The sequence below is a fragment of the Schistocerca serialis genome, chromosome 4, assembly GCF_023864345.2.
Source record: "Schistocerca serialis cubense isolate TAMUIC-IGC-003099 chromosome 4, iqSchSeri2.2, whole genome shotgun sequence".
Lineage (NCBI taxonomy): Eukaryota > Metazoa > Arthropoda > Insecta > Orthoptera > Acrididae > Schistocerca > Schistocerca serialis.
Window position 1 is genome coordinate 638,569,104 of NC_064641.1, and position 26,597 is coordinate 638,595,700.

General features: G+C 38.5%; 1 protein-coding gene across 1 annotated transcript in view; it reads right to left on the reverse strand.

Moving 5' to 3' along the window:
* The window catches only part of LOC126474653 (fatty acid synthase-like), a 332,546-nt gene that overhangs the window by 55,486 nt on the left and 250,463 nt on the right, over positions 1-26,597 (reverse strand). Inside the window, exons 21-23 of the mRNA XM_050102131.1 lie at positions 18,736-18,884; positions 18,400-18,647; positions 5,602-5,814 (exon numbers count right to left, since the gene is read on the reverse strand). Coding sequence (XP_049958088.1) covers positions 5,602-5,814; positions 18,400-18,647; positions 18,736-18,884 — 610 coding nt within the window. The remainder of the gene's footprint in view (positions 1-5,601; positions 5,815-18,399; positions 18,648-18,735; positions 18,885-26,597) is intronic.

Sequence of the window (26,597 nt, forward strand, 5' to 3'; positions counted from 1 at the left end):
TTCATCAGAGTTAATGTTTCATAGTGGCCAGCAAATGGTGGAATGGCTGTCTCTTGGAAATACATTGCTATTAAGTTTTCAACAAGTAAGAGATCTAGAGAATGTGCAGGCCAGGACAACAGGTGAACACTTTCTGTATCAGTGGCGGATACATATGGGGGTGCGCACCCCACCCCCTTTGTGTGGCCGCCCGCATTGCAACCACACCGTCCCCGCCAGTCAGCCCACAAGCTATTTGTTCATTTCTTTTGTCAGTTGACTCAACTGAATCGACTTATCGAGTAGTTGTACTTTCCTATGTAATCTTATTTTATACATTTCTGTCCAGCACATAGATAGCTAACACATACCCAGGAGAAAAGTCATGGCCATTCTAGTGATCTTGATACATTATTCTATCTTGGATTTGTTCAAGAAAAGTCATGAATCTTCAATAAATAGCATTATAAATACGGATTATTTGCTAAATACAAAGCTAGTTTACATTTAGAAGCAGAAATATTAAGACTGAAGAATGAAAAGTAAAAAGTCCAAGTTGAAGCAAGTGCAAATGTGAAGATTAGTCAAGAGTGAGAGTTATCAGTTGATTGTGAAGTATTAATAATAGTAATACAGTAATTTCTCAGTAAAACTATTGTTACGAGACTTGTAACAACATTTTTACTAATAAAGTAACAATAGTTTCTCATACCTAACTCGTAATATGAGTTAGGTATGGGAAACTATTGCTGTGTATATATCCATTAATAGTGACTTGCAAGAAGATTCCTAAAAATGCATTGTTACTACATAGGCCCTCTATCGAATGCCTTAGAAAGGAACGGAATTGACAATAAAAGTTCAACACACACAAATTGCCGGATGACATCAACATCAGAAACTCACCCTTGTATTATACATCATAAGATACATATTGGCTTGTCGCTTTCACAGTAAGTATTTGTTCATACTCCATAAAGGTCTGGAAGTGTACATTCTGGCAGCAAATGTTCTCAAAACAACCGAACCACATACCATATGTAAATCAAGCAGGGTCACTGCCTGGTAGTCAGTTTGAAAGCTACAATCATTGCGATAACTTGGAAGTGATAAAAAGTGAACAACTGTGATTATTGGCTATTACCACAGACTTCAGTCAGTGTTGTGCTCAGTGATATTAGAAAAATGTGGAGTGTGACCATGTGTGATTTAGTGCTAAGAGTACTAGTGTTGCAGTTTTCAGCGTGAATAAAGTTTTAAGTTGAGAAAAATTGGCATCTAATTTACATATGTCATAACAGTATAATAGAATGGATTGTTATGTAAAAAAAAAAAAAAAAAAGAAAAGTAGAAAAATCTGAAGATTCTGATCACCATTCGGCCATAAAAACACCACCTGATGTACAGTCAGAGCCCAGCACTTCATCGAAACTTCCACAACACAATTCATCGACTAATTCCTTTAATCCCATGGCTATTGGCAATTATTTGGATATATTAGTGTCAGGAAATATTAGTGATGATATACAATACAAGCTTCTCACATCTCCAAGGAAAACTGGAAACAGTTATATCTTTCCTACTTCCAAGCACAACAAGAGGGGATAGGTTGAACACTGACAGGTGCATAATAATCACTTTAAACAGCATCCATGGCTGGTGTTCTCACAAGTTAAAAAGGGACTTCTTTGCATTAACTGTTCAGTTTTTGTGAATTATAAGATAGTTGGAGGAAAGAAATCCATTATCACCAAGGAACTTGTGACTGAACCACTAACAAAGTTTGCCAAACTTACTGGTAAAGATGGTGACCTCGACACCCATGCTCAACTCAAGCACCACATTTAAGTATCAACAGATTCAAAATTATTTTTGGCGACACGAGACAAACGCGAACTTGAGATCATAAATTAATTTTCAAGACAGGGAATGGAAAGCATTAGGGAAACAGAGACCATGTTGTATCTATAACAAAAACAATCATATTTCATGTAAAGCAAAATATTCCTCTGCGAGGGGATAGAGATGATGGGAGTCTATTAGAAAACAAAATGATCATGAAAGTATAGTGAGTAATGAGGGAAACTTTAGAGCTCTTCTAAGATTTATAATTGACGCTGGAGACTTGCAACTAAAACATCACCTTGAGACCACTAAAGCAAACACCACTTGCATAAGTAAAACAACACGTAACAAACTTATGTCATGCTGTGAAATAGTGATGTTATCAAGAATACTGGAGGAAATCAAAGATTCTCATTATTACAGCATAATCTTCAATAAGACCATGGACATACTGCACGTGCCCAACTGAGTTTAGCTGCTAGATATGTTGACGGTGGTGGCAAATTACACGAAAGATTTTTGGGTTTCGTTGATATCCATAAAGACAATGATTGTAATGGAAACATTGACAATGAACCTCTAAGAGAGTCAAGATGTAGAGCATAGAGTTACTGGTGAAGTATTAGGAACTACAATTCTATGGAGACTGAAAAGCCTTTCTCTGTCACTGGAGAACTGTGTGGGTATAGGCTGTGTGATTGCTCAGTTAATATGTCAGAATTGAAAGGAGCTGTGAATACAATAAAAAAGAAAGCTATCAATGTGCAAGTAGCACCTTGTTGAAGTTATCAGCTCAACATTGCTGTTTCTCACAGTTGCAAAGTTACAAGTGTGGAAACTAGCTTGTAACTATTGAAGAAACAGTAGTATCGTTCTTTACAGCATCTAGCAAGCCATTCGCAACACTGAAGAGTCACGTAAAACAATTGCGCAGTCACGTCAAACAAGGTGGGTTGAGCAACATGACGCTGTTATTCAATTTGCAGCTGATCTTGCAACAGTTAGCAAAGTTCTTAAAGAAATACAGTTTTGGAGTGATAGAACAATGGCTGCCAAAGCCAATATTTTCCTTCGAGCTCTCTCTAATTGTGAGTTTATTATCACTCTGTTTACACTGAGTGACATTATGAGCATTGCATAACCACACAGCAAAATTTTATGAGACCCTAGCTTGGACATCACGATGGCAAAAGCAAAATTAGATTCAATGCTCAAGGTGTATGATGGCATGAGAGCTAATTCTGATAGCCACTTTGCTCATACTGAAGAGGTGAAGGCAGTTACGGAAGAATTACAGGCAGACAAAGACACAGTGAAAACTGCAATCATAATGATGATGCTATGAGGTATTGGAAAAGAATTGTTTTTATTCCAACACTGGACCATGTTATGACTGACATGAGAAAATGTTTTGCTGAAGAAAATATTTATCATTTAAAATTCAACATACATTTGCCCTCACAACTACTGAAACATGACAGTAATGATCTGGCAGATAAATTGAATCAGTGCTTAACTGAACTACTTTTCTTTGAAGAAGAATCACTCTTTGTGATTAAAAAGAGATGCAAACGGTGTCTGTTTGTCCTAGATCTGACTATCCTACTTTGCTCAAGCTGTACAAAATATCTGATTGTCTACCTGCATCTACTGCTACAGTAGAAAGAAGTTTATCAACATTGTGGCATACAAAACGTGGCTGAGGTCGACAATGGAGGAGGATCAACTTAATGGCTTAGCTCTATTGAACACTCACCCTGACATTGATTGTCGTATTGATGATGTAATCAACCAATTTGCCAGGAAGAATAGGCACACAGAATTCATCATTTAGGGAAGAGAACCACTATTGTAACTTTTTTATATCATAAGATAATATTGTCTTGTATATGTGTAGAATCAGTTTAAATAAAACTTTCTTAACCTTTTCATGTGACTTGATTATTTTTTATTAGGGTAAAAGTAAAGATAGCTCAGGATATCTTTAGTGCCCGCTCCTTGAGGTTTTTCTGTTCCTGCCACTGTTCTGTACTGAGGTAGATCAGGACACCACAGGCAACATGATGTTTGCATTATATGGCTGAAAGATAACATCATGCAGATCTTAACATAGGGCACAGCTATTGGCGTTAACACTTAAGAAATGTAAGAGTTGCTGTCTGTATTACCAGCTAGGCATACCAAAGGTGGACATGTTGTATATGTAATGACACACCACAGCATCACACCAGATGCTTAGCTTGTATGATGATAGTCTGACAACATTTGTTCTTCTTGGATTCTCCAAGCATGGATATGTATGCAGGTCAAAGACGACATGGTGCCACTCCTGTGGCCAGTGATGTCATTGTCTGCTCCATTGACTCTCTCTGTCATCATGTCAAGGAAAGCAATAACAATTGTCACTATATTGATGTTATGTGCTCCTTCGGAAGTTACTGAACTACTTGTGTTCATACATGTCTTGCTCAAACCAAGCCTGTTTCTTGAGTCAAGATACATGACACAACTGTATGAACCTGGACACTGAGTGAACAATACGTCTGGCCCCTCAGGCAATACCCACATGGGGTCACTGAGATCCTGCATGTGATTGGGTGTTACCCTCCCCCACCAACTGGTTCTATATTTGCATGACACTTTTGGGATTTGGCCAGCACAAGTAGCAGTATCATGGGATAATAAACTGCAGTGATACTGTGATACTGCCACTGATGAATTGTGACACATGTTGGTAGGTGTTTCACGTTCTACCAAGATCTTCTCACAAACAAACATCATTCAAATGTGATTTTTGCATGAGAAACACACTGCATAATCTTTCCTTATATACAAAATGTATTTGGTATTATACCTCCGTAGTTTGTGTAATTGCTATGAAATGTTAGTAGTTTTCATATAAAAATGTGTGGTACACTTTATGCCAGTTTGACATTTGTGGCATACTGCATACCAAGGGTGCCCATAGAGTAGTTTACAGTTGAGGAGGGGGGGGGGGGGGCTAGATCTGGGAGTAAGAAGTATTTATAGTATTTTGGAAGATGGGAAACCAACTTTTAATAGATCACTTTCTTGAAAGAAAAGCATCTGACTACACCATGTTTATTCCTTTCTCTAAGAGCTCGGAGGGTGGGGAGGCTCCCCATGCTCTTCGGTACGGGTGGCCTTGCTGCATACAGTGCTTCAATTTTTAACAAGCATACAAAGAAAAATAGTATACACTACATATAAACCCTTCATCAACTAAACCTATCTGTCATAATATGGTTTGTGGTGAATAACTGACTAATATTCTTCTTCTTTTAGAACACGAGACCCATGTACTATCAGGGGCAGCACTCATTGCATCATTTATGTGTTTCATTATTAACTGTTGTTACTACATTACAGGTTTTTTTTATAATTACCAGAAAATAAAGTCAGCTGTACTCTATCAAAGCAAATTAATACTTTCAAGATAGGTCCAAGTCTCACTAGAACACTGGCTCATAGCCACAGATGTCTTCTGAACTATGAGTCACAGAATGCTGTAATTTTTCAGGTTTATTCAGTAGCATATGTTGATACTGTCTGAAAAATGCAGTGTGAATACAGTTAGTAATAACGAAATAATAAATTAAAACACCAACTTGTAAGACTCAGGCTACATCTTGAAAGTGTTAATGTTACCTTAACAGAGATGTAATTTCTAAAAGAACAATCTCTTGTTCAGCTATAGAGATGATAGAAAATTTAAAATTAAAACAATAAGAATTTTTTTTTCTCTCATACACTTACTAGACGTTCTACTGCACAGTTGGCAAAGGCATAATTTGATTGGCCAGGCATACCACATCCTGCAGCTACACTTGAGAAAACTACAAAGTACTTAAGGCCAGGGCATAGTGTTCTAGATTCCATATCTAACCAGTGTGCTCCTGTATATTTGGGCTCCCACACTTCACGGAATGTTTCCACTGACTGATTGTATATGAAGCCATCTCTTATCACCTGTTACGAAACAATGCAACAGATCTGTTATCAATATGATTAATGCAAATTATATAATGTGAGTAGATAGTGCACAAATTAAACAAATGAACATTCACAGTTCTGGGAACATTACATAGCCACACTTCATTGGTAGTAAAGGTCATGTGTGACAAATTAACTTTAGAGAACCTGAATTTGGAAACTCAAAGACATTCATAACCCAATAACAAAGTATGTTATTAGACTGTTTTCTATAAAGTAAGTATAGGATTTTAAAAAATCTTATGCATGTTACATTGTACATTCATTCAGTCACCAATATAGAAGAACCAAAGACTGAAAATGCACATAAAATTGCCAATAAATTCAACAGCTATTTTTCAGAAATTTGCACAAATCTCCTAACCAACTCTTCAAATACTGTACACTCTCTTCCCAAAAATCTCCTGACTAACTCTCCACACACTGTACATCTGGCTGTTCCAACCGAGCTCCAGGGAGCCGGAGCGCTCCAGAGCACTCACTGTGGCAGCTCGGAGCCTGCGTGGAGGGGGGAAAGTGAACTCACTGCCCCTGGCCGCATGCAGCCACAACTGATGCAATAATACATGTTAAATGACAGCTATGACTAGCCGTGGGAGCCCTTTACATCTATTGGAGGATACCTTTCTATTCATTAAGAGGGGTGGTCATCCGCAGTGTCTTGTATGTCATAAAGTATTTAATTCTGCGAAGAGGTACAATATACAATGACATTATACACATCTTCACGCAGTGCACTATGATCAGGTAGAAAGTGTTTCATGCAGAGAACTGGTAGACAGGCTTAAGAACGACATACCAAGAGACGTAAGTTTAAAAACGGTTTTATAATACGGAGGGTATCAAAACATTCAACATAGTTCGTGTTCTGTAATGAGTTTATAATTTTCAGGTGAATGAGAACAGAGAAAGCACTACTGAATCTGCAATTCGAGAAAGCTAAAGGGCTGCTCACATCATTGCGATGAGTGGCAAGCCGTTTTCGGTGGGACAACTCGTAAAATTGTGCATGGTAGCAGTTGCAGAATGTTTGTTTCCTAGAGAGGTGCAGGCAATTGAAGGGGTTTGCCTGTCGAAGCAAACAATGTCTCATAGAATCCTGGACATGACAGCTGCTTTAGAGACAAAGCTCAGGAAAAAGGCGGAGAGCTTTGTTGTATTTTCGATAGCGCTTGACGAAAGCACTGACATATCGGACTGTGCTCAGCTTGCAGTCTTTGTGCGTGGTGTCGACATGGAGCTGCAAGTAACTGAAGAACTCTTGGATGTGGTACCACTCGATTGCACCACAACAGGACGTGACATTTTATAAAGCTGTTTGTGAATCAGTGTACAATATGAATTTGCCAAGGGATAAGCTCCATTCTGTAGCGACAGACGGTGCACCACAAGTGATCGGGCATCACCAAGGTTTTGCTTCTCGTTTGAAAAATAAACTTCAGGGATGAATTTGGGAAAGACATTTTGACTCTTCATTGTTTTATTCACCAAGAGGCACTGTTTGCTGAAATAGTAGAGCTAGGTCGTATAATGAAAGATGTCGTGAAGTGTGTGAATTTTGTGTGGCATCACCAATTCAAAGGATGTCTGAAAGATATGGAAGCCGAGTATGGGGATATACCTTACCACAGTACAGTTCATTGGCTGAGTCGGGAAAGGTTCTTGATGATTTCTTTGCCATTCATGAGGAAATATCCCTTTTTCTCAAAATGAAAGGGGAAGAAATGCATTGTCTGAAAGGTATAAAATGAATATCAGACCTGGCGTTCCTAGCTGGCATAACTATGCATCTGAATAATTTAAATCTGTCATTGCAGAGCAAAGGGCAGCTAATCGTTGACATGCATGACCAGATCAAAGCGTTCATGGAAAAGTTACGTTTATTTGAGAGGCATATGAGTAATGGACATTTAACATTCCTCATTCGTCTTGCTTCTTTAAAACTACCTGAAGGTACTACTTTTGTGGATTACCAAGCAAAGTTAAAGCAGGTCATCACGTCGTTTGAAACACGATACTGAGGCCTCACTAGTTCGGAAATGGAACTTAAGGTGTGCAGCACTCCTTTTTCAGTTTCCCCCGATGACTTGTCATCGTCACTTCAATTGGAGATTATTGATTTGCAAAATTCAACTTTGTTGAAAGAGAGCTACTACAAAACATTGGATTTGTCATGATGGTATTGTTCATTACAGCAAAAAACATTTCCCAAGCTTCACAACAGTGCCGCTCAGATCAAGTGCATGTTTGGATCTACGTATTGTTGTGAGCAGCTTTTCTCAGCAATGAAAAGAGTAAAACATAAGAAATGATCATTTCTTCAGGATGCATCAATGGTTGCCATCCTCTTCATTAACACTATGAACACTTTGGCGCCTGATAGTTCCGATCATGTAATGAAAATAAAATGTCAAGCCACAGAGGCCCAATAAATTTAGTATGCAATTTCTTGTAAAACAGTTGTTTCTTATTTATTTCCTGAACATCGTATTTCCTGTTGTAGCATTTCACTACGTCCTAGCAGCTAAGAGTATGAGGTTGTCAATCTTGTAAGATGCATCTGGTACATCAAAACGCTTGCCTTGCCACCTGCCTCAGCCAGTCGTGCCACGTGCCGGCCCACTTGAATGGTCACAGCGAGCAACACGGCTCCCTGGATCAGGGAGCGCTCCATGGCTCACAACGGAGCCGACGAGCTGGAACAGCCTGCTGTACACTCTTTTCTCAAAAACAATACTCCTCTGAACTCCTTTCTCCTATCTCCTACAACACCATCTGAAATCGAAGATATTATTTAAAAAAGAGTTCAAAAGATTTATTCTGCAGGGCATGATACGATACCCTGCTTCTTACTTCACAAATGTTCAAATTACATCAGTGGACCCCTGTCAAATATCATAAATACCCCATTTCTAGAGGGAACATTTCCAAACCAACTGAAACTTGCTAAAATTATACTTCTCTACAAGAAGGGAGAGAAAACGGACATAGCAAACTATAGGCCAATTGCTATACTATCTGCCTTCTCAAAAATATTTGAACAGTGTACGTCAATTAGATTAGAAATATTTTTAAATTCTAACAACATAATAACATCATCCCAATATGGACTTCGGAAAAATATGTCCATCAGATATGCTTTGTATGCATTTGTAGAAAATTGCTCAAGTTTTGTTGACCATAAACAACCTGCTGTTGGTATATTTCTTGATCAATCCAAGGCATTTGACATGGTGGACCACCAGCTGCTTCTTATGAAACTCTAGAAGTATGGGATTAGAGGTGTAGGCCACAATTGGTTCCGTAGCTACCTGCCACAATTGGTTCCATAGCTACCTCAGTGAAAGAAAGCAATACGTAGAAATAAGAAAATCAAAGACACCCAGGCACTGCAGGTCAGATACACTACATACAACAAATGGCGTCCCTCAGGGCTCTGTTGTTGGCCCTGTTCTTTTCATATTGTTCATAAATAATCTCCCAGAACACATACCAAATGCCAGTTCCTTATGCCAATAACACAAATATCCTGATAACCAGTAGGGGTGACACATTGCAAGATGCAGTCAATGAAACTACTTGTCAATTACAATCTTGGTTTGAAGCAAATAGATTACTCATAAATACTCAAAAAACTGTAAGTATGAACTTCCACACTAGACAAAATCTTACCCCCTTCAATGCAGTTATAGTTATTGGCAAAGATGACATTACAAGGAGGCAGGACACTGAATTTCTTGGACTTACCATCAATAACACTCTAAACTGGAAACCACATATTGAGGTACTGTCACAAAAGTTTAATAAAACCTGTTTTCTATTAAGATCATTAAAAGACACAGCCAGTGAAGATACCTTGAAGCTGGTGCAACATGCCCTGTTTGAGTGTGTCTTGATGTATGGTCTAATCTTCTGGGGAAATAGCTCTGATTCTCTCATAATTTTCAAGTTGCAAAAACAAGTGGTAAAAAAAAAAAAAAAAAAAAAAAAAAAAGAGAGAGAGAGAGAGAGAGAGAGAGAGAGAGAGTCACACCTAGTGATTATGTGGCTGGTGACCACGGGGCCCCGAGCTGAGTCCTGGCATTGGTTCCACTTACTTATGCCAGGCTCCTCACTTTTATCTTTCCTATTTGGCCACCCTCGGCCAGCCCTTGTTCTTTTCCAACCCTGATGCTATTTGCTTTAGAGGGCTAGGGGTCTTTCATTTTCCAACCTATAATTCTCATGCAGTGTCTGAGTCAGAGCGGGCGGCTGCAAAAGGTGTCTGTATCCCATGTTAGGGGTGGCCTCCAGAACTGCGGAAGGCAATGGAATACCACTGCAGATTATCTTCCCTACATGTTGCAGTCTCCATTTTATGCACAAAAATGGCTTCCTCTCATGTTAAATCAATGTCCGGAGGTAAAATAGTCCCCCATTCAGATCTCCAGGGAGGGGTGAACAACTTGAAAGGAGGCAAAAAAAATCAAAATGAGAATTGGTACTTGGAATGCTAGAACTCTGCTACAAGCAGGAAAAATAGAAAACCTTAAAAGAGAGATGGAAAAGAATCATATGGACCTCGTAGGAGATGCTGAGGTAAGATGGAATGGACACGGAGAGTTGCAGTCAGATGAATATGTGTTGTACTACTCAGGAGGAGAAGTAAAAGGAATAAATGAAGCAGAAATGATTATAACAAAGGAATTGGCTAAATGTGTGGAATATGTAGACTATGCAAATGACCGGGTTATTGGTGTAAGGCTGAAAAGAGCACAAAAAGATTTACTAATTGTCCAGGTGTATATGCCAACTTCAGGACATGATGACCAAATTGTAGAGGAAACGTACAATGTAATAGAGAGAATAATGGACGAAAATAAAAAATGCTGCAAAATAGTAATGGGAGACTGGAACGCCATTGTGGGAAAAGGGAAAGAGGGAAACATAGTAGGCAGTTATGGTCTTGCAAAGAGAAATGATAGAGGTGAATGGCTAATTGACTTCTGCAGGGAAAGGCAGCTGATAGCGGCAAACACATGGTTCAAGAACACAAGAGGAGGCTCTACACTTGGAAATCACCAGGGGATAGATACAGAAACCAAATCGATTTTATACTGGTAGAAGGAAGATACAGGAATGGAATCAAGAAGGTGCACACATTACCAGGTGCAGATATTAATAGTGATCACAACTTACTTATGGCAGAAATAGAAATAAGAATGAAAAAACTGAAGAAAGCAACCATGGTGAAGAAGTGGGATCTAGAGAAGATAAGATCCAACAAAGAACAAATTACAGAAATGCTGTCTCGGGGGTTTCTAAACATATTATGAGACAAAGAACCACCCGATAATGTCAACGAGTACTGGAATATCTTTTATTAATAATATATTAATTTGCCAACAAGCTTTCAAGCTTCTGTGGAAGTATAGATTTTAACTGTAATGATTATACACACACATGAATTTCATTTAGTCCCTTGGTACATTCATTTTCACTCTTTTCCTGAAACACTGTGTTTCTGAGGTAAACTGCTCCAGTTCCTTCCTCCTTTACCTATGAAAGAATATCTCTTCACAGTCTTTCAAGGAAATAGTCTTACTACTTTTTAATATTAGTCTATGCACTGCAACCAGAAGCAGCCCTACAAACATTGTCCAATCTGGGAATTTTTCTCCAGCTCTCCACTGACTTTCATTTTAATGCCTTTATTAAGATAATGACACACTGCATTTCTCGAAACTAGATAGATGTTGCTGCTTTCCTTTCTACATTTTCCAGGTCTGAAATCACCTATGACTGGTTTGGTTCCCATTTAGTATTAGAATACTCCAGACAAGGCCTCAGAATGGGCTCCTTTCTTCACCTTCTTTGAACATGCCATGAAAATCTCATCGTGGAGACAAGGATGCTGTTTGCCTTGCAAACTACCCTCCTCAAAGACCCTAATGAAGTTTGCTATGAAATATCACTCTTAGATACTTGAAATTAGTTTGCACTGAGACTATCTCTGTCCCCAAACTTATTCTTAAATATTGTCTTAGATTTCCTGGAGCAGAAACTGAACAACTGGTTCTTGCTTACATTCATGCTCATTCTATTTGTGATTATAGGTTCACAATCGCATATCAACCCAGATAGTCTCACAATCTTGTAATTGCTTAATTCTGCAATATACACTCAGATAATCTGCAAAAATTCTAATATTAGAGCAGATTGCTGTCATATGTCATTTACATGTATTATAAAGAACAAGGATACCAGCACACTTGCCTATGACAGTACCTGCACTTTTGCAGAGACATCTTCTCTTATAGTTACCCTCAGGATTCTGACCTTCAGCAATACTTTTACCCAAGCTGTGTCCCATGGCAGCTTATTGAAGACATTGGCATCAGAATAAAGAACCTTGCTCTGAACACTAGTCAATAAGACAAAGTCTACATGGAAATTATTTTTCCCTCTTGTGTTGTGGTTGTAGGATTCACAATTAAACTGAAATGATACCACGAGGTACTGGCAGAAGTAAAGCTGTGAGTACTGGGCGTGAGTCGTGCTTCGGTAGCTCAGTTGGTAGAGCACTTGCCCGCGAAAGGCAAAGGTCCCAAGTTCGAGTCTCGGTCGGGCACACAGTTTTAATCTGCTAGTAAGTTTCATATCAGCGCACACTCCGCTGCAGAGTGAAAATCTCATTCTGGAAACTTCCCCCAGGCTGTGGCTAAGCCATGTCTCCCCATATCCTTTCTTTCAGGAGTGCTAGTTCTGCAAGGTTCGCAGGAGAGCTTCTGTAAAGTTTGGAAGGTAGGAGACGAGGTACTGGCAGAAGTAAAGCTGTGAGTACCGGGCGTGAGTCGTGCTTCGGTAGCTCAGTTGGTAGAGCACTTGCCCGCGAAAGGCAAAGGTCCCGAGTTTGAGTCTCGGTCGGGCACACAGTTTTAATCTGCTAGGAAGTTTCATATCAGCGCACACTCCGCTGCAGAGTGAAAATCTCATTCTGGAAAGTTTATACAGTTCATAGGCAGTTGGCACACCTGACTTCCCACCTTCAGGTAACTGCTGACTGTGATGGCAGGGAGGACATCTGACCACAAATTTAAATAAAATAAATTTGCCATATCTTGAGTACAGTGGATCCCATACAATATGGGATTAATGCTGTGAAGAAGAAGGACAACAACACAGTTTGACAACTAACATAAGACAGAAAAAGTCAGTTACTTAGGAGAATGTAGGTTTCCCCTTGTCCTCTTAGCTGTTGCCTCTCATTCTGCGATCTGAGTACCTGTGCTTTTAAAGCTATCCTTTTTTGCTCCATTAGGAAGAAACCAACAGTTCCAAAAGGTAGGATAGTTTTGTATGTTTTTATCTTTTATTGATTCCTGAAGATAAATACTGACCAGAAATTCTGCCTCATATATTTATCTTTTATTATTCATCCACACAATAAAATACGTATCTCATAAGTATTTCTTTTACAGTTTTTGTTTTTGAAGGAGCAGAATTGTATGTTCTAAAGCAGGACAGCTATATTTTTCATTGTAGAATGATTTCTGATTAATCGTTGGTTAGGTGGATGAATGCGAGTTTTCAGAATTTCCCAACAGATCTGTTGTAAATACTTTCTTCAGGTTTGTTGCTGGATCTTATTGTGTAAATTGTACAATATTTCTTTGCTGCAACAGTTCGACATCTTCAAGTGGTGGCAGTTGCTGCTGTCACTGCTGCAAGGTGCAAATTCTTTTGCTGTACCCTTTGGTGTGATTCAGTGTCTCTTTCTTTACCCCAAATTAATTACATTAGCAAAGTGTAGAGGACTGGCAACATACTTAATTATTTTAGCCTTGGGTTGGCAACTGCTCTTTTTGAAACTTGTTTCTTAGAAAACTTTCTTTGATGAAGACTATGTTTGTGTGTGCTGTACCTGAGAATGAAATGCCATATAAAATGAATGAATGTGCCACACTATAATAAACAGATTTCAATGTTTTTACATAACATTATTCCCAGAGAACTGTATATGCTTAATAGGTATTGTTCAGTTCCTGTGGAATTTTCTCTGTATGATGATAACTTTATAAAATGCTATTTATTCACTCATCAAGAAATGTTGTCATCTTCTTTTATGATGTTTCTGTGCCTTCAATTGTTGTGGACTTCTAATGAGGAGGGTGAGTTATGTCTGAGCAGGAAAGCCCATGAGCAAAACTCACTTGTGTATGGAACAGCAGTTTATTTTTACATGTCCACAAGAACAGCCTACTGACATGATCAGTATCTAGAATGTTGAATGAAAATATCTTTCATCCATCAAAATTTCCAGTTGTTATTTTGTTTGAGTAGCCAGTTTTGGTGTTACATTACGCCGTGTTTATGTGCAGTCAAAATAGGGGCTAGCATTCAGTCACTGGTATCTGCAAATTTTTGACACAGCGATCTCTTCAATCATCACTCTGGTCAGCAAGTGATGATCAAAGGGATCGCTGTGTCAAAAATCCATGGATACCAGTCACTGAAGCTGGCCCCTATTTTGAGTAGAGCAGAAGTGGAAATCTTCCTACAAGTCAGTCACGAGGCCTGAAGATGGTACAGGGTGATTCAAAAAGAATACCACAACTTTAAAAATGTGTATTTAATGAAAGAAACATAATATAACCTTCTGTTATACATCATTACAAAGAGTATTTAAAAAGGTTTTTTTTCACTCAAAAACAAGTTCAGAGATGTTCAATATGGCCCCCTCCAGACACTCGAGCAATATCAACCCGATACTCCAACTCGTTCCACACTCTCTGTAGCATATCAGGCGTAACAGTTTGGATAGCTGCTGTTATTTCTCGTTTCAAATCATCAATGGTGGCTGGGAGAGGTGGCCGAAACACCATATCCTTAACATACCCCCATAAGAAAAAATCCCAGGGGGTAAGATCAGGGCTTCTTGGGGGCCAGTGATGAAGTGCTCTGTCACGGGCTGCCTGGCGGCCGATCCGATCCATCGCCTCGGGTAGTTGACGTTTTGGTAGTTACAGACAGATAAGTTCCAATGTGGTGGCGCTCCATCCTGCTGAAATATGAATTGTTGTGCTTCTTGTTCGAGTTGAGGGAACAGCCAATTCTCTAACATCTCCAGATACTGTAGTCCAGTTACAGTAGCACCTTCGAAGAAAAAGGGAACAAAAACTTTATTGGCTGAAATGGCACAGAAAACGTTCACCTTAGGTGAGTCACGTTCATACTGAGTTGTTTCCCGCGGATTCTCAGTGCCCCATATACAGACATTGTGAAGGTTGACTTTCCCTTTAGTGTGGAAAGTTGCTTCATCACTAAACACAATCTTTGAAACGAAAGATTCATCTGTTTCCATTTGAGCAAGGATAAAATCACAGAAATCGATTCTTTTAATCTTATCAGCTGCAGACAGTGTTTGAACCAATTTCAGACAATAAGGTTTCATAACTAACCTTTTTCGTAGGACTCTCCATACAGTTGATTGTGGAATTTGCAGCTCTCTGCTAGCTCTGCGAGTCGATTTTCCTGGGCTGCGAACAAATGCTTGCTGGATGCGTGCTACATTTTCATCACTTGTTCTCGGCCATCCAGAACTTTTCCCTTTGCACAAACACCCATTCTCTGTAAACTGTTTATACCAACGTTTAATACACCACCTATCAGGAGGTTGAACACCATACTTCGTTCGAAATGCACGCTGAACAACTGTCGTAGATTCACTTCTGCCGTACTCAATAACACAAAAAGCTTTCTGTTGAGCGGTCGCCATCTTAGCATCAACTGACGCTGACGCCTAGTCAACAGCGCCTCAAGTGAACAAATGTACAACTAAATGAAACTTTATAGCTCCCTTAATTCGCTGACAGATAGTGCTTAGCTCTGCCTTTTGTCGTTGCAGAGTTTTAAATTCCTAAAGTTGTGGTATTCTTTTTGAATCACCCTGTATAATGTAGTGCCAAATTGGTTGCTCAAATAACATAAAGACTGGAAATTTAGACAGCTGAAAGGTATTTTGATTTGACATTCTATATTGAACAGCTGAGGTCCAAAAACCATCTGTATGAAGATGGACTTACAGAAACTGACCAGTGTCTGGTCCTTCACTTGTTGAAGAGATGCACCAAGCTACAAGAAATCTGTACAACCAACAAATAACACAGGGGATGCAGATGAAATGTCTAGAAGTAGTCCACTTCTAAATAAGAAAAACAAAATATCTCTAGTCCTGTCCCATTGCAACAATCCAGATTTAGGCTAATTAGACAATATGAATTGTTTGATACCATTTTCACTCGTGAAGTTTTTGATACCCTCTCAGGCTTAAAAAAAAAGCAATACATGATTTTTACAGAGGTGCATAACACACAGGAATATTTTCAGTTCTTCTATTTGCCTTATTTGGTTATGAGTGACAAGAACATTTTCACAAACTGCAACCTGCAAAAATGAAACACCAGAAAGAAAGCAATCCTAACAATTTTGCATTCAAACAATGAAAAAGCATTTGTAAATAATGTAAATTGCCTTCATTTAAGCCACTCAAGCAGTAATAAATGCCATGTGTAATTACAAAACTTTCAAAGTTAATGTAAGTTATGCCAGACTGTAATGTATTTTCCATCAGGTAAACAGCCATCTTTGTACTGTGAAACATACCTCGCTTCACTAAAAATGGTTTTGTTTGATGCCAAGCCAAACTATTTCAAAATATAAACAAAATTTTTTACATGTTACATTCTGGAAATATCAATTTTGAATTGTTTGTTATTTCACACATCTTTTATCGCTGTTCTGACTCTCAAATTTTTTTATACATAAAAACATACAACTTTATCAAAATGTTCTCCATTAAGAAAACTGGATGTTAATGGAATAATTAACTTGAGAATGGAGGCTTCCAGAATATTCTGGTGAGCCAACACAGATTATAAATACTAGTCAAAAACATGCCAGATGTTAGTTCTATGTGATTTGTTTCACAGTATAGTTCATAATTTGCATTCCACATAGAGACATCAGTTTTATGTTAGCATTATCTTTGCAAGTAGTTCATGGATCCTTTTGTTCTCTGAAAATATGTGCAAACTTCCCTGTTCCTTGCACTAGTGCTTGTGATTTGTTTCAAATGTATTATGGTGCGAATTTTTAGAATCTTTGGTGGAAAAACTTGAAGTTACTGTCAATGTGATCTCCTGCTGTGATATTTTACTAATTTTTCAAGTTATTGATGGGAAATAATGCAAATTAATGACTAACAAGACGAATCAACATGTGCCCTTTCTACAGATAAAACCCATCATATTTCCTAGTCAATAAGCTACTCTTCAATAGAGGTCCATGAAAATTAGAAGTATATTATCATTCAAATAATAACTCATTTAAACCATTGCTCATCCTCATGTACATCAATTCTTTCATATTAGCATTCAAACTGCTAGAAGAGTGCATAATATGTCATAGACATTTTTCAGTTTGTACATCTATTTAAGTTGAATAGGAGAGAGTGGGGTTACACCATGTGGCACAGTCATTTATAATACTGTCAGTAGAGGCTGAAATTTTCACAATTCACTTACTTTTGTATGATACCACTGAACCCATTGACTGCCAGTGCCTTTAGTGTAACATGATTCTACCTTTTACATCAAAAGTGATTGACTTAAAACATCAAAAGCTATTAACGATAATGGAAACTACCATCTGTTCCAGCTGGAAATAGCAAGAAACCTTGTCATAGACAAACTATGTAAGCTGTGTAACTGACAGCTTTCTGTGATACTACTGCATGAAAATAATCAATTTGACAATGATAAGGTGACTATTATCACAGATGGTATTTAGAGCAACCCATAGGCTTCCTGCAGAAGTGCACACACTCAATTAACACATGTCCAGTGATCTACAGGTACACCATGTCTGATCTGGCAGGGTTCTGCATAGAGGGTTTACTTTTACCATTATAAAGCTGAAGACGGGTAAGATACTGTGCTGGCATATAGTGACTGAAAGTTACAAACATCCAGCAGCTCTCTTAACATTTCATAGAACTACCTTAATGCTGCAAACTTACAATCATCACTTAAAGGAATATGTGAAATGGCAGGTACTGAAAGGCACATGAAAAAACAGAAATTAAGATAATTATTGGAATAAAAGTGTACTATGGCTCACCACTAACCTGAAAGTCAAAAGCAACTTTTGCTCTTCAGTGTGCTAATCTCTTTCTTAAAATAGTCAGTAAAATGTGTTCTGCTTTGAATGAGTCATTGTTACTTCATTTACATTAGACCAGTACAGTCTCTGCCCTCAAGACAGTCTCCTCAAAACAGCCAAATATTATTGTTATGTACATTCATGACTTTTCACAGATGTAATTCAATATGTTTCTGTAATATTTTATGTACCCGGAATGTAATTGTATATTTAGTACAAAAATGTGCTCATCATAGCTGGTAACAATCTATCATGCTACATTTTGTGTCACATTTTTGGTGCATCTAACGTTTGTCTCCATCATACAAAACTGGTATTGCTGTAGGTACTTTCATTTTAGACAAAAAATGTGTCACTTACTGCAGCCAGATGAAATATACCTATGACAGTGCCCATTTTATTTGCCTGAGCTACAATGCTTTTTGTTCCATCACTTGTGCAGATATTATCCACTGCAATATGCACTGTCACACCCTTTTTCCTCCACCTTTCTACGCAGTGCTGCTGATATGCTGTGCAGGCCCCTCTTCTAGATGTTATGACCAACTGTTGCAGGCCACGTGAAACTAGCCAGTTTGATAGTTGAAGGCCAACTCCTCCAAGACCACCTATGTATTGCAAATTTGTAGATAATTTTACCATAAATCTTAAGATACTATTTACATGAATGTTTTTATTTTTGTAATAATTATATACCTGTTACAATACAGACTGCACTGGGGCTGAAGCTAATTCTAGGTTTTGCCTGTACCCTCAAGGGCTGTGACACCTTGGACTCATTATGTTTTTCTTCTTCCCTGATACAAAGCAGCACTTTTCCTATATGGTGCGCACCAGCCATGTACCTGAAAAAAAGGTGTCAATGTATATATTAATTTACTCTTTAAAAATATAACAAATAGCAGTTATACATACCGGTGTGTTTGTTTCTTATTGTGGTGGGACTCAGTGCTGAAAATTTTATCTGAACATACAGAAATACAAAGCTAGTCTACTTTAACAAAGAAAGACAACAGGAATGCACACAGGTTAACACATCAAGTTATGAATAATTTGTACAAAATTAACATATTAATCCAAAGAACATGTTCAAGCTAACCTTCCCTTCCTTAATTTCATACAGATTCAAACCATTGTGGATGGTAGAACATTTAATGACAATACATATATTTTTATAAATATGTAAATGCCCCATTCCTCCAGTTTCCTCAGTGCACTATTCTCAATGTTCTTTCACCTATGACTGAATACCAACATTCCATGAAAACTGCAGTCCCCAGAAAGAACGGGCTAAATGAATAACAGAGAATGTGTAGAAAAATGTACCAGCCAAATGTCATGGTAATTCCATCAAATGGCATACATGGATGCCCACCAGCATCATCTCTTGTGTGACCACAAACATCAGTATTGCACCAAACTCATTCAATGACTAACACTACATCAAAGTAGAAATGTAAAAACTGCTAACGATATGCCTCACTGAAGCTGAAGAACAACATGTCAACTTATTAAGTTTCGTGAAATGGATTTATATCATCATAAAATTTTCATTTCTACAGAGTATACTACTAGAACAGTGATCCACATGTGGAATTAGTGGACATAAAAGGCAAGATCTAGCAGCAGCTGAGGGTGGAATGGGAAGAGTACCATCTTCTCGACATGGGCATATTAGGGGTTGCACATTCATCCACATTGCTGGGTCAGTGCTGCAGCATTACAAGGGGTCCAAATCTTCCTGTACTTGTGGTGGTTTGATACCACATGCTATAGGCTGGACTTGGAGTGCACATGCAATTTTTGTAAGTTTACATTTTCCTAAAATGTCCCCACAGTACAGACACGAAATTAGTCATTGACATGCTAAGTGGCAAATTGTTTTGTTTGATTGTGGATAACTTCCAATTTGAATGTCCCACACTGATGGTTAGACACCTATTAGACACTACCATAGTGACTGTAACCTGGCAGTCTGCACTATTGGGTGGCAAAACAGACAAATGTGAAATGGCAATGTCTGCATCTATGTCTACATCTATACTCTGCTAGCTAACTTTTGGTGTGTGGTGATGATACTTCATGTACCACTGCCACTTCCCCTTTTCCTATTCCAGTCATGAATGGTGGCATAATTCCTTTGTGGTGCATCTTTTCTGTTTTTTCTTTTTTGTATTTTTAGCTAAACTTATTAACTCAGTTTATAGTTTGTCTTTTGTTATCATATAAAGATAATTGATATATAAGACATTCACATAATGATTTGACTGATTGAACTATGCCTTAAATATTTCTTTAATCTATTTAAAAACATTCAAGGTAATTGCTTTTATTCATAGTCTTTTGTTTAGCAGTTCTTATTCCTTTTCAGATGTTGTATTATTATCTTCAAACTTTAATGGTTTGCAGTTGTAGAAACAAGGACATAAAAATTATTTTTCATTACTTTTTAGCAGTACTTACCTTGATTTGGGGGAATAGTTATTTATTTTTCAGGCAGACTCTATTTAATTTTAATGTTGTTTTGTGTAATAGTTGGACAATGTGCACACTTCAGTGATGTTTACAGTGGAAATCCTCGTCTGTTTTGATGTCATTATTGTAACAGAGTGTCTGAACATATGGCTTTGATCCATTTACTGATTTAAAGTAAGACAAAAACTTCTCAGGATTTTCTGTCAAATCAGTACATAGAATTTTACTTTTGAATTTGCTGAATGCTTCATGCATGGCTCTCCTTACACTAATTTTGGCTTAATTCAGTTTTTGTTAGTATATGAGGCTTTGGCTACATTTAAATTTGCAGTGAAGCACTCTTTGGTTTCGTAGCAGCTTTCTAACATGGCTGTTGAGCAATAGGGGGTCTTTCCCACCTCTCATAACCGTGCTCGGCATATGTACCCATCTAAGGCATATTGTATATGGACTTTGTGCATTTATGCTCAACATTTTTGGTCCTGGGGACAAATTTTTCATATTAACTACTGAGGTAATCTGAAATTCATAGTTTGTTGCTCTTGCTAAGCAGAAATATCTTTCTACCTTTCCTGCAATTTACAAACATTCAGTGATGCTGTAATGGCCTTAGATCACTGATTCCTTGTTCTACCCTGAGTTGGAAGAAGTTTGTCCTTTTGGTGCCCAGGAGAGCAAATACATAATTTTCATGAGTTGATTCTCTGATAAGCTGCCCAAGGTAATTTCCAGATATGACATTTAGAACAATTTTGCATGAGTCCTTGTCCCTGCTGCCTGGCTAAATCACTTGAGTGTCCCAGTCTATAGCTAGTAGGTTGAAATCTCTACCTAATACTATAACATGATTAGAAAATTTACACAAAATCTTCTTTAAATTTTTCCTCAGATGCTCCACTACTTCTACTTCTGAGCAAGGGCCCTAGAAAAACATCCAATGACCATATTTATCCTCCTTAGAACTTACCTTCAGCCAAATTATTTCATTGTGAATCTGTACTAACCTTAAAAGATATTATTGTGTTATTTACACCTATAAACATACCTTCACCACCAGCCATACCTTATTTTTGCAAGGGACATTCCAATCAGAATATAGAATTTCATTACTATTAACATTTTGTTTCAGCCAGCTTTCTGTCCCTAGTACTATGTGGATATTATTGCCATTTATAAGCAACATTAGTTCTATAGCCTTCCTATAGTTCCTCCTGCAGTCAACTAATATTATATTAACATTTTATTTCTCTGATCTGAAATCAAAAATGTATCTCATTGGACATGTTAAGGGGTTTCTCTACCCTAAAAAACTGCTACGTGCATGCTGCAAATACCTGCTACTCTTGTAGCTGCTTTCTCAACTCAACAGCAAAAGTCAAGAAATTCACATCTCAGATTGACAAAGAGTCATCTGATTCACTAGTTCAAGCCATCCACTTGGCTCCAAACCAGAGCACTCCAATCAGTTCCGGGAATGATGCTGCAAAATGCTATCTCTGCTTCCACATTAAATGCAGGGCTAGCTGCCTTCACCAGAGCAGCCAGCCACCTGTAGCAACTGATGATGGCCTCTGAACCCAGGTGGTAGGCTTCACTAAAGCTGACAAGAGCCACGTTTGCGGTTGGTTGCAGCCAGTGCACTAAACTGTTAGAGCCTGCTTCACATTTCAGGTGTGACCTCCACCCCCCTTCCAGAAAGCAAAGACAGGCCTCCATTACCAACCTGTCCACTATTTCCCTAGGGAGCTCCAACACCTGCCTAATGTTAGGGCTCCCAGTGACAAAAACCCCTACCTTTGCGTTGGTTCAGATCTTTCAGGAAGATTATGCCCAGTTCCAATGAACAAATTGTCCCACACTGGCTCACATGTGCTTTCCGCAGAAATAAATCAAACCAGGTTTTAAGGCTAAAGGGGACAGCTCTGTGGTCATTATACAATTTTGCCATCCACCTAGTGATTTGTGACCCAGCCACTTCTTCCCACTCATTGTCAGGTGAGTGCCAACCAGCCAGGATGACTGAATTTGAAGGTGCTGCAACATCAGGGCAGCACCCAGAAGCCTGTAAACTGCCATCAACACAGCTTACAGCTGTTTACGGACAGCAACCAATTCCTTTTGCATCCATGAACACCAGGTGCAGTCCCTACCCGACTTTAATCAATGTTCATCTGTACTGTAAGGAATATAACACTAACCCAATTAGTCACGGGATGCAATCTAAATACTGCTGCTATCCTACTTCTAGTTTTTATTACATTCCAAAGTCATCTCATACAATGGAAATGCACTAAAATGGAAGCAAAAACTTAGAATAAATTAGTACATATTAGTCAACACATCAAAAGACACAGATACCATTCATTTCTTCACAGAAGAATGGAGAACAAAAACTAAACTAAAACATGTCCATAAACAGAAACTGCTGCTGCTCCCAGCACAACCACTCAACTGAATGACAGCAACAACACTGAGTAAGCCAGTACTGTATGCAACTATCATAAGAATTAATGATCTGGGGCAGCATAGGACACAACACACAATATCTACACCAACATACTGAGTGCAGTCCAGATAGTGATCACTATATCAGGGTGATTTTAGGACCCAAGATAAACCACTTATTCACACAACACCACATGCAAATATTTAAGCAATACAGTGCCTAGCTGTGAGAAATGAGCAAAAATTTTTCATTGAATGACTGATATTTTCCTGACCTGCAAATTCGCATGATATATTGCTAACTGAACATGTCTGCAATATTTCTGGTCAAAAATTTGTTTTCCATGATCCTCTGACAACTCCCATCTGTCAACAAAACTCACATGCAAATTTTGTAAAAGGAGATTCCTCACTAACATTTCTACGTTATGTTTGATTCTTTGTCCAGATTGCAGCATATGGAAGCTCCATACCATGAAGAATCCTCACTACTGGCTGTTGTGTATAATTCTGCCTCATTAAATATATCCCGAGAATCAGCTAGGATTGAACCACAAACCTTCAGATTTGTAGTGTGGCATTTACCCACTGTACCATGAAACTGCAAGTCTGCAAATACTCAGGTGACAGAAATATGTCAAGTGGCATGGTTATTCTTGTAATGCAAAATATTAAGCATGAGGGTAGCTAAGTAACCAACTTTTTAAATATTTACAGTGTGAATCTTGTCCATGTCATGACCTATTATACAACTGAATTATTAACTTGACTGACCTGGTACTTATAATGTTTCAGGTTGAATTAAATGATCATTGCTTCAAGCTTTTATTAGCTGCACTTAAGAATTTTATCAGTTGGTACTGTGGAAAATTATCTACAGGGGGAAAAGTTCTGAGTGACACTGAAGTGAAATTATAGTAAGAAGTACGAGCAAGATGACATATCATATTTTTTATTCAGTAATATATATGAACCATGGACCTTGCCGTTGGTGGGGAGGCTTGCGTGCCTCAGCGATACAGATGGCCGTACCATAGGTGCAACCACAACGGAGGGGTATCTGTTGAGAGGCCAGACAAACGTGTGGTTCCTGAAGAGGGGCAGCAGCCTTTTCAGTAGTTGCAGGGGCAACAGTCTGGATGATTGACTGATCTGGCCTTGTAACAATAACCAAAACGGCCTTGCTGTGCTGGTACTGCGAACGGCTGAAAGCAAGGGGAAACTGCAGCCGTAATTTTTCCCGAGGACATGCAGCTTTACTGTATGATTAAATGATGATGGCGTCCTCTTGGGTAAAATATTCCGGAGGTAAAATAGTCCTCCATTCGGATCTCCGGGTGGGGACTACTCAAGAGAACGTCGTTATCAGGAGAAAGAAAACTGGCGTTCTACGGATCAGAGCGTGGAATGTCAGATCCCTTAATCGGGCAGGTAGGTTACAAAATTTAAAAAGGGAAATGGATAGGTTAAAGTTAGATATAGTGGGAATTAGTGAAGTTCGGTGGCAGGAGGAACAAGACTTTTGGTCAGGTGAGTACAGGGTTATAAATACAAAATCAAATAGGGGTAATCCAGGAGTAGGTTTAATAATGAATAAAAAAATAGGAGTGCGGGTTAGCTACTACAAACAGCATAGTGAACGCATTATTGTGGCCAAGATAGACACAAAGCCCATGCCTACTACAGTAGTACAAGTTTATATGCCAACTAGCTCTGCAGATGATGAAGAAATAGATGAAATGTATGACGAGATAAAAGAAATTATTCAGGTAGTGAAGGGAGACGAAAATTTAATAGTCATGGGTGACTGGAATTCGTCAGTAGGAAAAGGGAGAGAAGGAAACATAGTAGGTGAATATGGATTGGGGGGAAGAAATGAAAGAGGAAGCTGCCTTGTAGAATTTTGCACAGAGCATAACTTAATCATTAACACTTGGTTCAAGAATCATAAAAGAAGGTTGTATACCTGGAAGAATCCTGGAGATACTAAAAGGTATCAGATAGATTATATATTGGTAAGACAGAGATTTAGGAACCAGGTTTAAATTGTAAGACATTTCCAGGGGCAGATGTGGATTCTGACCACAATCTATTGGTTATGAACTGCAGATTGAAACTGAAGAAACTGCAAAAAGGTGGGAATCTAAGGAGATGGGACCTGGATAAACTGAAAGAACCAGAGGTTGTAGAGAGTTTTAGGGAGAGCATAATGGAACAATTGACAGGAATGGGGGAAAGAAATACAGTAGAAGAAGAATGGGTAGCTCCGAGAGATGAAGTAGTGAAGGCAGCAGGTAAAAAGGCAAGTGCTAATAGAAATCCTTGGGTAACAGAAGAAATATTGAATTTAATTGATGAAAGGAGAAAATATAAAAATGCAGTAAATGAAGCAGGCAAAAAGGAATACAAACGTCTCAAAAATGAGATCGACAGGAAGTGCAAAATGGCTACGCAGGGATGGCTAGAGGACAAATGTCAGGATGTAGAGGCTTGTCTCACTAGGGGTAAGATAGATACTGCCTACAGGAAAATTAAAGAGACCTTTGGAGAGAAGAGAACCACTTGTATGAATATCAAGAGCTCAGATGGCAACCCAGTTCTAAGCAAAGAAGGAAAGGCAGAAAGGTGGAAGGAGTATATAGAGGGTTTATACAAGGGCAATGTACTTGAGGACAATATTATGGAAAAGGAAGAGGATGTAGATGAAGACAAAATGGGAGATAAGATACTGCGTGAAGAGTTTGAAAGAGCACTGAAAGACCTGAGTCGAAACAAGGCCCCGGGAGTAGACAACATTCCATTAGAACTACTGATGGCCTTGGGAGAGCCAGTCATGACAAAACTCTACCATCTGGTGAGCAAGATGTATGAGACAGGCGAAATACCCTCAGACTTCAAGAATAATATAATAATTCCAATCCCAAAGAAAGCAGGTGTTGGCAGATGTGAAAATTACCGAACTATCAATTTAATAAGTCACAGCTGCAAAATACTAACGCGGATTCTTTACAGACGAATGGAAAAACTGGTAGAAGTGGACCTCGGAGAAGATCAATTTGGATTCCGTAGAAATGTTGGAACACGTGAGGCAATACTAACCTTACGACTTATCTTAGAAGAAAGATTAAGAAAAGGCAAACCTACGTTTCTAGCATTTGTAGACTTAGAGAAAGCTTTTGACAATGTTAACTGGAATACTCTCTTTCAAATTCTGAAGGTGGCAGGTATAAAATACAGGGAGCGAAAGGCTATTTACAATTTGTACAGATATCAGATGGCAGTTATAAGAGTCGAGGGGCATGAAAGGGAAGCAGTGGTTGGGAAAGGAGTGAGACAGGGTTGTAGCCTCTCCCCGATGTTATTCAATCTGTATATTGAGCAAGCAGTAAAGGAAACAAAAGAAAAATTCGGAGTAGGTATTAAAATTCATGGAGAAGAAGTAAAAACTTTGAGGTTGGCCGATGACATTGTAATTCTGTCAGAGACAGCAAAGGACTTGGAAGAGCAGTTGAACGGAATGGACAGTGTCTTGAAAGGAGGATATAAGATGAACATCAACAAAAGCAAAACGAGGATAATGGAATGTAGTCAAATTAAATCGGGTGATGCTGAGGGAATTAGATTAGGAAATGAGAAAC